Source organism: Priapulus caudatus, unplaced genomic scaffold, assembly GCF_000485595.1.
Source record: "Priapulus caudatus unplaced genomic scaffold, Priapulus_caudatus-5.0.1 Scaffold644, whole genome shotgun sequence".
Classification (NCBI taxonomy): Eukaryota; Metazoa; Priapulida; class Priapulimorpha; order Priapulimorphida; family Priapulidae; genus Priapulus; species Priapulus caudatus.
The window spans coordinates 3,279-15,758 of NW_014577705.1; the positions used below are offsets into that span (position 1 = coordinate 3,279).

Below are 12,480 nucleotides of genomic sequence, written 5' to 3' on the forward strand. Positions count from 1 at the left end.
ACACGTTGTATACACACGTTGTAAACACACGCTGTAAATACACGCAGTAAACATACAGTGTAAACATACAGTGAAAGCAAACGTTTTAAACACACGCTGTAAACACACGCAGTAAACACACAGTGTAAACATACAGTGAAAACAAACGTTGTAAACACACGCTGTAAACACACAGTGTAAACATACAGTAAAAACACACTGTATCAACCGATTATTGCCTAAACGCAGCTGCATCATGCATCCATGTATGAACTCGACATACATGCGCTACGGTAAGCCTTTTTTTGAAGCGCGTACGCGGACACGCACGCGGGCACACGCGCGCACATTTGCTACTTCTCCACTTGGTTTTTGATCTTTGTTTTCATGCGCGAGCATCAGATGGCGCTGTCGTCGTTCTCCATCATACGGCAACATCGGCATCTGCAACACAGGCACCACACGGTTAATCCCTCGCATATTCTAGAAGGTTTTGCGCGTGTTGGGAAACCCCACGTAACCCGACGTCGTCTGCTCGCACACGGGTTGGATTGACGTCAGCAGCCTGATATCTACTCGCCACCGTCGTCTGCGTACGTCGGGGTTTACTGTGACGTCACGTGTGACGGACCTAATGAACATTGACATGACGGATCCTATTATTTACATGTGTTACGTGTCATTTGTCATGTATTATGTTATATAAATTGAGTATTATGTATTATTCGTAATATGTTACCTGCTAGTGGCATACGTGTTAAGTATTATATATTATATATTACGTATTATGTATAACTATGTATTGTGCATTATGTATTGTGTATTATGTATCGTGTATCATGTATCATGTATTATGTATTAAGCATTATTTGTTATGTATTATGTAATATGTATCATGTATCATACAATGTATATATGTATCATGTAATATGTATATGTAATGTATATGTAATGTATGTGTATATGTAATGTATATGTAATGTATGTGTATATGTATTATGTAATATGTATCATGTATTAAATATTACAAATGGATTAAAAATTCGAGTGTAGTTCGAGACGGAAATCTCCCCGGACGGAATTCCGGATCGGAACCCGGGTTCCTACCTGGCGCGTCCCTATCCAGGTAGAGGTAGCCGGGGCCCTGCGAGCCTGTCATCGGATAGCCAGGGCTGAACTGACTCCCGCCGTCGTAGTCTACGGCAATGGGCGGCTGCGCGAAAGGCAGCGGCAGCGGCGGCGCCATGCCCGCTGTCTCGTAGATCGGCTGGAACTGGCTGCCGCCCTCGTATCCGAGTTGGCTCTTCGACGCGCTGAGGTCGGGGTAGCTGAGCGCCAGCGGTTGGTTGTAGTAGATATCGGAGACGGTCTGCGCTCCGCCGCTCGCGGCCTGCTTCTCCTGCCGCCGCAGCCGATGCAGCACCCAGACCTTGCGCAGGAAGACGCACATGAGCACGGCGTAGCCGTTGATGAGGTTGCCGACGCACACCGCCAGGTCGCGCCACGCGTGCGGCACCGACGTGGCGACGAGCGTCCACGCGACCCACGTGACGACGGAGACGACGCAGGCGAGCGACACCCAGCGCGACTCGCGGCTGTTCTCGGAACTGTTCCAGCTGAGTAAGGAGAAGACGGCGGTTAGCAGTAGCAGCAGCATGACGTAGACGCACGAGAAGACGAGGTGCGTCATGAAGGCGTCGTACGGCGCGCAGCCGGCGACGCCGACGCCGTCGTAGGCGACGTCCGGCGCCGCCAGGAGGAGCCACTCGCTGGCGACGAGCACCTGCACGAGCACGAGCGACAGCGCGATGGCGAGCAGACCTCCCGGTCGCGAGAAGCACGTGTCGCCAACCGCCTTGTCGGCAGCGCCGCCCTGGTGGCGCCGCCAGATGTTGAGCGCTTTGACGAGCATCGACGCAAAGATGGCGGCGTATAGGACGCCGAGGAAGAAGCGGCGGATGCCGCAGGTGGCGCGCGTCGGCGTCGCCACGAAGGCGAGGTTGAGGGCGAAGAGGAGCGCCAGCGCGAGAAGCAGCAGGTAGCCGACGAGACTCGAGCCGCGCACGACGGCGCTCAGGCAGCAGAAGTAGAGCAGCATCATGACGCAGAGCATGACGCCGACGCAGGACAGCACCGTCACGACGATGCCCCAGCCCGTGTCAAAGCGGAAGCGGTCGCGCGCGCCGGATCCGACGGCGGCCGCCGACGCAGGATGCGAGCCGACGACCGGGTCGGCGCGGACGTCGTCGGCGGTGAGTGGCGCTGCGTGCAGCTGCTCGCGACACGGTCGGCACGTGATCTTGTTGCATGTCGACGTCGGCACGTTTCTGTAGTCCGTCGTGTAATAGATGTCGACGTCGGTCGGCTTCAGATGCAGCTTGTCGTCGCGGTAGTCGCCCACCTGTATGCGTGAAAGAGAGAGCGAGAGAGGGATGAGATCGGCTGAGAAAAGCCCGGCGCACACGTGAGTTATTTTACTCAAGTAAAATGACGCATGAGTCAAATTACTCAACGAAAATCCGCCGCACACGTGAGTAAAATGACGCATGCGTCAATTACTCAACGAAAATCCGCCGCACACGTGAGTAAAATGACTCATGCGTCATTTTATTTGAGTAAAATAACTCACGTGTGCGCCGGGCTTTACACACACTTACACGCACGCACGCACGCACATATACACGCACGAACGCACACACACATACACACACATATACACGCGCACGCACGCACGCACACATACACACACACATACACGCGCAGGCAGCCCACTTATACGCACATACGCGCACAGGCAGCCCACATACACGCACACATGCACGCGCACACAGGCACACATATACAAGCATGCACGTACATACACATACATATACACAGAACGTACGAGCGTGCTTTATTTATTTATTTATCTATATAATATATCTAATTAACCGTTTGCTTATCTTTTTGTTTGTTTGATTGTTTGTTTGCTTGTCTATTCGTTTGAATGCGTGTACGTTCGTAGATTCATGTATTCATGCATTCATAGATTTATTCATTCTATTCTATCTAACCGGCATCGACACACGCGAATCGACGCTCGCGCCACCTACCTTCTCATACTTGAACTCGCCGCCCTTCTGTCGCCGGTAGTTGTAGACGCCGTAGACGACGCTGCTGGAGCCGTCGTCGGTCAACCGGAAGTCGTCGCCGTCGCCAACCTTCGCCTGCTGGATGTAGTGCGCGAGCGCGTCGCGAGGTGCATACGTCATCAGGCACGTGTCGATGCCGAGCAGGTGAAGGTCGGGGCAGAAGCGCTGCACGTACGCACGGAATCCCCGCATCGTAGCGTTGACCGCCAGCGCCACCTGCGTCGCGTAGCTTCCCGACAGAACGTCGGTCGCGTCGAGACGCAGCGCGTCGTCGCACTCGTCGGCGTACTGCGTCAGCGTCGGCGTCGCGCGCGGCAGCCGACAGCGGAAGTGACGCTGCCAGAACTCGTCGAACCACGCGTCGGGGATGTCGCCGTGCGACGTCGGCGTGAGGCTCTCCACGTAGCTGCGCAGGCCCGGTACGTCGGCAGTCTCCGCCCGGAGCGTCAGCGCCCCCTTGCCGATGTGCAATCCGTCGACGACGCGAGCGCTGTCGCCCCAGCGGTCGTCGGCAATCCAGACGAAGTCGCTGCTCGCGTCCTGCGCCGCCGCGAGCAGGTCACGTGTCTCCTGCGGTCGCGCGAGCACGACGACGACGGTGGCGCCCTCTGTCTGTCGTTGCTGCAGCGCGTCGACGACCTGCTTCGCGTCGGTCGTCTCCAGGTCGAGCGTCTCGGCGACGCATATGCCGCGCGCGTTTGCCGCCCGCAGGAGGGCGCTGGCGTCGCTGTCGGAGCCCGTGTACGCTAGCGACACCATGTCCCAGCTGAACATCTCCAATATGGCGCTGATGGCGTCCATCTGCGCGTCGACGCCCGGCAGCGCGTACAGCACGCCAGGTGTCGCTGCCGGCGCCGACGCAGACGCGAGCACGACGGGCACGCCGGCTGGGCGCGCCACATCGGCGACGGCGTCCGCCTCGACGGGGTCAAAGGTCAGATAGGCGGCGACGGAGGTCGGTGCGACGCGCGGCGAGTATGCGTCGCCGTAGACTCCCTCTCCGGCGAGGAAGGTGAACGCGTCGCGGCGCCCTCTCTCGGCGCTGCCGCACGAGTCTGTGAACAGCGCCCCCATCTGCAGACGCTCTCCGTCGCCGTTGCCTCGCTCGAGCGCGTACAGCGCCGCTGCCAGCAGCGGGAAGGTGGCGCCATCTAGCGGGCCGCAGGCGAAGCGCGTGTCTCCGCGCGCGTGTATTGGCAGCACTCCGTTGAGGAAAACCTTATCGGAGCTAGGCCTGTACACGTACGCCACTTGGCGGTCGCTAGCTATCTCAGCCCCGCTTCCGGTCTCTGCCCGCGTGCCTTTCTCTGCATCGGTGTCTGTGTCTGTGTCGGACTCAGCGTGTGGCTCTGTCTCGGCTTCTGGCTCAGCCTCCGCCTCGGATTCTGGTGCAGCATACGTCTGAGAATGTGTCTCGGTTCTGACGGCGGGCACTGCCTGCTGCGGCCGCGTCGTAGCCTGCGGCGGCGTCGCGGTGTGCCTGTCGGGTGTCACCAAGCCGTAGTCGGGACTCCTACACTGATCACAGTCGAGCGGCGGGCACGTGCACCGCACCGGCGGCGGTGTGGAACAGTAGGAGCAGTCGAGCGGTGGATGGCACGTCGGGCAGAGGCATGGCGGCGGTGTCGTCGGTGTCGGCGCAGGCGTGCACGGCTCGCACGTCACCACGGGCGGGCATTCGCATGGCCGACACGTACAAACCGGCTCCTGAAGTGTAAAGTAGGAAGAAACAGCGTCAGTGTCCATGCTAACGACGCGCATGCAGTCAGCACAGATCCAGACGTTCGATAGTTTTCACTATCGATATTAGCCGCGTTCACACGTAGCAAGAAATCCGGTATTTAGCGTTCACACGAGGCAAAATGCGCTGTCCAAGAAATACAGTATCTAAACAGATCCGGTATTGGATGTAAATACGCGGCTTCCAGACCCCGAATAATTTGCCGTGCTTGAGAAATACCGGATCTCTTGCCAGGGACCCGCATTCCTCGTGTTGAACGCTAAATACCGTATTTCGAAGCCGCGTATTTTATAAACTTGCCGTCGCGCTCGACAGTTCCAGTTGTAACGCGAGCTGGAACTTTGTCTGAGCTGCGGACCAGATCTACGTTATTTTTATCGGCAGTTCGCGCCGAGCGGCGTGCCCGCGCTATCGCGCAGCAGTCGTGCGCATTGCATTTGTTTATTTTTCGGCATCCGCAATACCGGCTCGCCAAATACCGTATTTCTAGGCAGCCCGGATATCAGGCGTTGTGAACGCTCGGCCGCGTATTTTCTCAGATTCGCGTATATTTCGCAAATACCGTATTTCATAAATACGAGGTCTCGTGTGAACGAGGCTATTGATTTTGCACGCTTATCAATAATACAAACGGCGCGCACATAGCACACAAAAATGTAACAATCTAACAACAAAATTAATAAAATCACGCTCGCACCGTGGGGCATGGAGTCGTGAACGGGGGCGGAAGCGTCACTAGTATCCGCTCGGGAGGCGGACAGGTGATAGGTGGCGCTAGCGTCGTCGTCGTCGGCGGCGGCGGCGGATACTGTTTCGGGCATGCTTCCGTGCAGTCTGCGGGACACACGGACGTCGGCGACTGCAGTCGCAGACTTCCGTCGGCATTGTAGAACCACAGCGACTCACCTCCGACGCCGCGTAACTCCGTGTCGAACGTAAACACCTGTGAAATAAACAAATAAAAACAATAAATAAGTAAAGAATCTTAATAATAACAGGAGTAGATAATAGAAATTTTCACAGGAATGCTTTCTTCTATTATCTACTCCTGATAATAATATTAGTAATAAAAAAAAATTGTTTTTTATTAATATTATCGTTATTAAAGGTCCGGTGCTTCCGCAACCATGACCTCTCCGCGAACATATTTTGCGTTACCAAATCCTGATTCTCTGTATATTCCAGGCTGGGGGAAGACAACAAAGGAAAGCAGCCTGCTGTGTGATATGCAAATACGGTAGCCGCGCAGTGCCCGGGCAAAACGAGAGTTAAACTGCCAATTAAGGCGATGCAGTTTCGCTGTCCGTCGCATGAACGTATTGTCAGCGGAGGAAGAGACGTGAGAGAGTGCGCATGCGCCGTGGTGCGAGAGGAGGGGGAGAGAAGTGCGGAAGCGAATGAGTGCTTGATCCACGCAGCTGATGCATGTAGCCTGCTAGCCTAGCTCCCCTAGTACACGGCTGCCGACGATCTGTAAGCGGTCGATGCGTCGGCGAATATGCGTCGGCGATTATGCGTAGGCGATTATGCGTCGGCGATTATGGGTCGGCGATTATGCGTCGACGATTATGCGTGGGCGCTTATGCGTCGGCGCTTATGCGTCGGTGATTATGCGGCGGCGATTATGCGTCGGCGCTTATGCGTCGATGATTATGACATCTGTCCATAGTTTTCAGTTCCAACGTTTTAATGCTAGTTTCGAGCTAGCATTATTGCACCTAGAAAGTTAGCTGAGAGAGCACACGCCTTGTCGAATTATAGAACTCTCAAAAAGTAAAAATATCAAAATAAATAATTTTCGTGATAACTAAGACTGGTACTAATTAACTAGTCTAAAAAATTCAAGCTCTAAACCTCTCCGTACCCTCTCCGTTATTACTACTGTATTACCTGCACGAATCGCCACTCGTTGTTCGTGCGTTGATAACTATAGACGCCCAGCTTGGAACCACTCGGGTTACCGCGCTCGTCAAACGCCACCAGGCGGTTGTATAACTCCGGCGCAGCTCGGTTGCGCTCGCCGTAGGTGAAGCTGACCGCGGCCAGGTAATCTCTGAAGAAGACCTCGCGTGTTATCCGCGAGAGGGCGTCGCACACGCCCCTGTAAGTCGGCCCGCAGATGGCGCTGTGTGCGGCGCGTAGAGCCTCGGCGTAGGCGTAGACGGCGTCGATGACTCGCACGACGTCGTCGCTCTGCGTGAAGTGTCGCTGCCGCTCGGCGAACGTGCGCTCGGGGCAGGCGGGCAGCGCCGCGTAGGCACGCTCGCCGGGGAGGCTGCAGCCGTGCGCCTCCTGGAAGTACTCCTTGAACCACGGGTTGCCTAGCAACGCCTCCTCCTTGCCGGTCTCGTCTAGCGTCGCCCAGTGGATGCCGAACGAGTCGATCGTCGGTTGCGGCGTAGCGCCGACGGCGACAACGCCGCGAGATGCACGAAGGTCGGAGATAACGTCGGCTGCGGTTCCCAGACCGTCGCTGAACACCCACGCGACGTCGGCACCACCGGGAATCCTGTCGGCAGCCGACAGCAGCTCTCGCGCGACGGCCGAATTCGACACGAACGCGACGACGCCGCCTCCTAGCGGCGCCTTCGTGGCGACGCGCGCAACTGCGTTCTCGTATGAGTTTAGGCTGGTCGACGCAAATACCGACGGTACCTCGGCCGTGACGCCGACGCAGACGTCGGCAGCGTCGAGGAGTTGCGTCAGCGAGGCGCTACCCTGTCGGCCGTAGTCGTCGGCTGTAGAGATGATGGAGACGTAACGCCAGCCGAGCCGGCGCACGGTGGCGGCGATGGCCTGTAACAGAGAAGGCAGGTACTTTATATCTCTACATACATATTTACTTTTTCTCCCTCTCCCTCTTCCTCTCTCCCTCCCCTCCCTCCTCTCTCTCTCTCTCTCTTTCTCTCTCTCTCTCTCTCTCTCTCTCTCTCTACTATATTTATATATATATATATAAATATATATATATATTATATAAAGATATATATACGGATGTAGATATAATCGCCTCTCTTCGCGCCCCGCGCTTTCCTCTCTTTCTTTCCCTCTCTATTCACACTCTCCCTCACGTCTCTTTCTCTCTATCTCTATTCTCTTGCTACTCATTCTCTCGATCACCCTCCCTCTCTCTTTCTCTCTGTCTGCGAGTGCGCGCTCTTCCCTTCCCTCTTTGTTTTACTCTCTCTTCTCTCTCTCTCTCCTCTCTCTCTCTCCTCTCTCTCTCTCTTTCCTCTCTCTCTCTCTCTCTCTTTCTCTCTCTCTCTCTCCTCTCTCTCTCTCTCTCTCTCTCCCTCTCTCTCTCTCTCTCTCTCTCTCTCTCTCCTCTCTCTCTCTTTCTCTTCTCTCTCTCTGTCTCTCTCTCTCTCTCGCTCTCTCTCTTCTCTCTCTCTCTCTCCCTCCCTCTCTCTCTCTCGCTCTCTCGCTCTCTCACTTTCTTTCTTCGTCAATACCTACGTCAATACCTACGTCAATACCTACGTCAATATTTACGTAAATACTTACGTGAACACCTACGTCAATAACTACATGAAATACCTACGTGAAATACCTACATTAAAACCAACGTGAAAACCCACGTGAAATACCTACGTATACACGGATGTTAATAAAGTAATTAGTAGAAGAAGAGGCACGAGAAACCAAAGACGTGGACGGCACATTGTAGGCGGTAATTGAAGCTAGCTAACCCAACACTCTAGCATGGCAAACAGACTGAGTTACGCGAACTCAAGCTACCTTTGCTGGGTAATAAGGAGCTAGAGCGGCAAAAAGAGAGAGAGAGCGAGAGAGAAATAGAAAGAGCAACGCAGCAATAATAGTGTGCGTTGAGACGAGTAGACAGTAGTCGAGAGAGAACAGAAGTTAGTGAAGTAAAGGGTGATATATCATATATATATATAGAGGAGAGATGAGATGAGAGAGAGAGAAAGAGAGAAGAGAGAAGAAGAGAGAGAGAGAGAGGAGAGCAAGAGAGAGATGAGAACAAGAGATATGCTGAGAGAGTACGCTTGGTAGTGTCATTATATGCATTTTTTTTCTAATTTGCTCTATTCTTTTATTTGTCCTGTCTTCGGTATCTTTGTTTTTTTATAGTTTGTGTTTCTTTTGTTTGTTGTTAGTTATCTTATAGTTTGTCGTAATTCTTTTCTTTATGTTAACATTTTTTCTTTCTTTTTTGTTTGATTAGGTTAGTTAGTGATTTTTTTAGCTGTTATATTACTGTTTATTCGTTACTTATCTTATTGGGTTTATCGTGCGGCACGAGGGTGGGCCGTCGGTCCGTCTGGCTGCAGTGCCCCTGCGCCCGCGCCGGATCCTGCCAGTGGTTTGTTCTTGTTGTTTTATAGGATATTGTTTTAGTTTTATTGTTAGTTTTACTTATTGTTTTTATCTTGTCTGTTTCTATCATTTGTATTTCTCTATGTTTTTTTTCTTTTTTTTTCGTTTTTCTATTTGTTTCTTGCTTCACTTTATGTATATATTCTTTTATTTACTTATACTTTGTATTTTTAGTTTTCTTTTTTATTTTATCTATGTCTCTCTTTCTTAATTGCTTTTTCTTGGTTTCTGATTTTTTTCCTCTTCTGTTATTTCGTGATTTTCGCTTTTTTCTTGGGTTTTTTTTATTTAGTGTCTTTTGTATGTGTTGTTTTGTGGTGTAATTGTTGTTGTTTTTGTGTAGTTAGTGTAATTTATGTTGTGGGGTTGTTGTTGCGGTGTCTTTTTTTACTGTTGGCTGCTGTGTTGTGTGCTGTTGTTTTCCTTTTCTGTCTTTGTCTGGGTTGTATTTTTCCTGCGCTTTTCTTTCTTTACTTTGTACTGCTTATTTGAATTTTTTTTTATATTTTAACATATTTTTTCTGATTCGTTTACCTCTGTCTTTTTTTCTTTGATAATTTTTCTCTATTTCTTCGTTGTTTAGTTTATCTTTTTTGTGTATTCGATTTATTTCTTATATTACTCTTGTTTTATATTTTATTTTTTTGCATTGATCATGTTCTTTGTTTTTTTTTTTAGTTATGTTATCTATTGATGTTTTTATCTTTTCTCTTTTTGTTTCTTCTTGGTCCCGTATTTATCTTTTAATTCTCCTTTTATATTTAGGAAATCGTTACTGCGTGTTGTACCTGCGGTTTGCTGGCGATGTTAGAAAACCGTCGCTTCGCAGGCGCAGAACACGAACAGTTGCTTGTGTACGTCAAAGCCTCTGCTGCTGGCGCTCCGAACGCCATCTGTAGGACGCCGACAAGTCCGTAAACAAGGTTCGCCAGGGCGGCCGCTCGGTGTCGCTTCGTGACGTACCGATTCGTGCCTGTAGCACGTGTATTACTGATGCAGTAATGTAGATGGGGATCGAACGCTCGATCATATATTGCAACGAAAAAGACGATAGAAAGCTCGCCCACCACGACACACGCGCACGCACGCCACGCACGCACGCACGTACGCCACGCACACACCATCGCATAACACACGCATACACACACACACACACACAGCACTCACCCACACACGACACACACACCAACTACCACACACACACACACAACACACACACACACAACACACACAGCACACACACTCAACCACACGACACACGCCACACGCATACGCACACCACACACCCGACAACACACACACACGTACGCCACACACACGCACACACTGCACGCACGCACCACGCCCACAATCGCACACACACATGGCTTACCTGTATCAGTTTTGAAGACATTGGCCTACAGTCGCTCTCCCGTGCCTGCATCTGTGGAACCCTACTCTACAAGCGCTCGTCGCCAGTTCCGCTTCGTAGCCGTGTCGTACGTGACATTGCTAAATGTGCAGAGGAATTCACAATTATTAGATATAATGTATAGTACATAGCTAATACATCATTTTAACGCTTAACTTATGAACATTATTTAAACACAATTATTCTCGGTCGCTGAACATTTCAACCCTTCGGACTGAGGAGGACTTCGTAAATGGCGTATACATGGCGCATAAATGGACCCGTCATAAGAAGGTGCCAATAAACATAACAACAACGAGCCTAATTCTACCTTTAGTAGTATCGACTGTGTCTTGATCAACAATAATGATGATGGAGGATGATGATGATGAACGCATGATGATGGATGAATGAAGATGGATGATTGATGATGAGGATGATGATTGTGATGATGATGATGCATGATTTTCGCGCTCGGAGCCGGTACAAACTACGCGTATGGTGGCGCCGTCACGCGGCCTATGACGATAGAAAAGCGATGCCTACGATACTCTTACTCCAAGGCACGAACGATGTGTGTTGACGATGACGCACGTGCGCTTGTTGCCCCTGTCCTGGTTGAGATGGGACAGTGCCAGCGCATCGCCTCGTACCACTTGCCATGGCTGCCGTGTCTGTATCAGGCCCCGCAGCCGAAGTTCTCACCTGAGAATGGGGCGAAGAAGAGGAGGAGCTTGTCAGGGTAGTATCGTATCTGCGCTGGCGTGCGAGCTGTGCGTGAATCACTGGTCATGATAGAGCAGAGAGGCCAGGAAGACAGGAGACATGAGAAGAAAGAGCAGGGCCAGGGAGGACAGGGCGGAAGAGAGGGCCATGAGGGACGAGACATGGGGCAGAACGAGAGGGCCAGAGGCGCGAGACGACATGGGACCAGAAAGAGAGCGCAGAAGCGAGAAACAGCGGAGTAGAGAGCGCCCAGGCCAGAGATCTAAGACAGATCCGTGGGCAGGAACGAGAGCGCCAGAGGAAGAGACAGAGAGCAGAAAGAGAGCGCCAGAAGGAGAGACGTGGGGCAGAAACGAGCAGGGCGCCAGAGGAAGAAACAGGAAGTAGAGATGCGAGGGCCAGAGGCTGAAGTTATATTTTGTGGGGCACAGAAACGAGAGCGCCCAGACCGGGACGAGACAGGGTGGCAGACAAGAGAGGGCAGAAGGAGAGACGTGGGGCAGAAAGAGAGGGCCAGAGGGAGAGACAGAGGGCAGAGAGAGAGAGAGGGGCCAGAGGGAGCACGGACAATGGCGCGCAGACAAGAGAGGGCCAGGATCGGGATAGAGAGGGGGGCCGAAATGAGCATAGCCGGTCAGAGGCGAGAAACATGACGGCAGAAACCAGAAGGGCCAAGACGGGAGAGCAGCGGGAGCCCAGAAAGGGAGGGCCATGAGAAAGAGAGAGAAGAGACAGGCGGCAGGAAGAGGGTCCAGAGGGAGAGACACTCGGTGGCCAAGAGAGAGAGGGCCAGAGGGAGAGACAATGAGCAAAGAGAGATAGTCAGAGTCAGAGAGAGGAGGCGCGAAAAAAAAAGAGGAAGTGGGAAGAGGTTACAGAAAGAAAACGCAATGCAACAGTATTCTTCATTGTACACTCTGTTCACTGTATTTCTAACACTCACGGAAGTGCCCCTGAAAACCACCCAACTACGTCTAACATCCTCATCGCCTCCACCTGCTTTTACTGCTGCTACTCTGACGCGCTGCCATGCGCCGTATACCGCAGCACTGCTAGGCTTAGCTATATAATATAATATGCAGCAGCAAGCCTCGGGCTATACATCTACCCCCCCCCCGTTGATATATATTCGAACCTCTCCGTTACTATATATATATATATATATATATATA

The 12,480-nt window shown here is 52.0% G+C and overlaps 1 protein-coding gene across 1 annotated transcript in view; it reads right to left on the reverse strand.

Annotated features, from left to right (window-relative positions):
- Window positions 1-366: 366 nt before the first annotated feature.
- LOC106812399 (metabotropic glutamate receptor 2-like) overlaps window positions 367-12,480 on the reverse strand; it is a 23,934-nt gene continuing 11,820 nt past the window's right edge. Inside the window, exons 5-10 of the mRNA XM_014816269.1 lie at window positions 9,981-10,165; window positions 6,742-7,647; window positions 5,549-5,794; window positions 3,072-4,817; window positions 1,087-2,380; window positions 367-423 (exon numbers count right to left, since the gene is read on the reverse strand). Of these exons, the coding sequence (XP_014671755.1) occupies window positions 404-423; window positions 1,087-2,380; window positions 3,072-4,817; window positions 5,549-5,794; window positions 6,742-7,647; window positions 9,981-10,165 (4,397 nt within the window). The 3' untranslated portion in view covers window positions 367-403. The remainder of the gene's footprint in view (window positions 424-1,086; window positions 2,381-3,071; window positions 4,818-5,548; window positions 5,795-6,741; window positions 7,648-9,980; window positions 10,166-12,480) is intronic.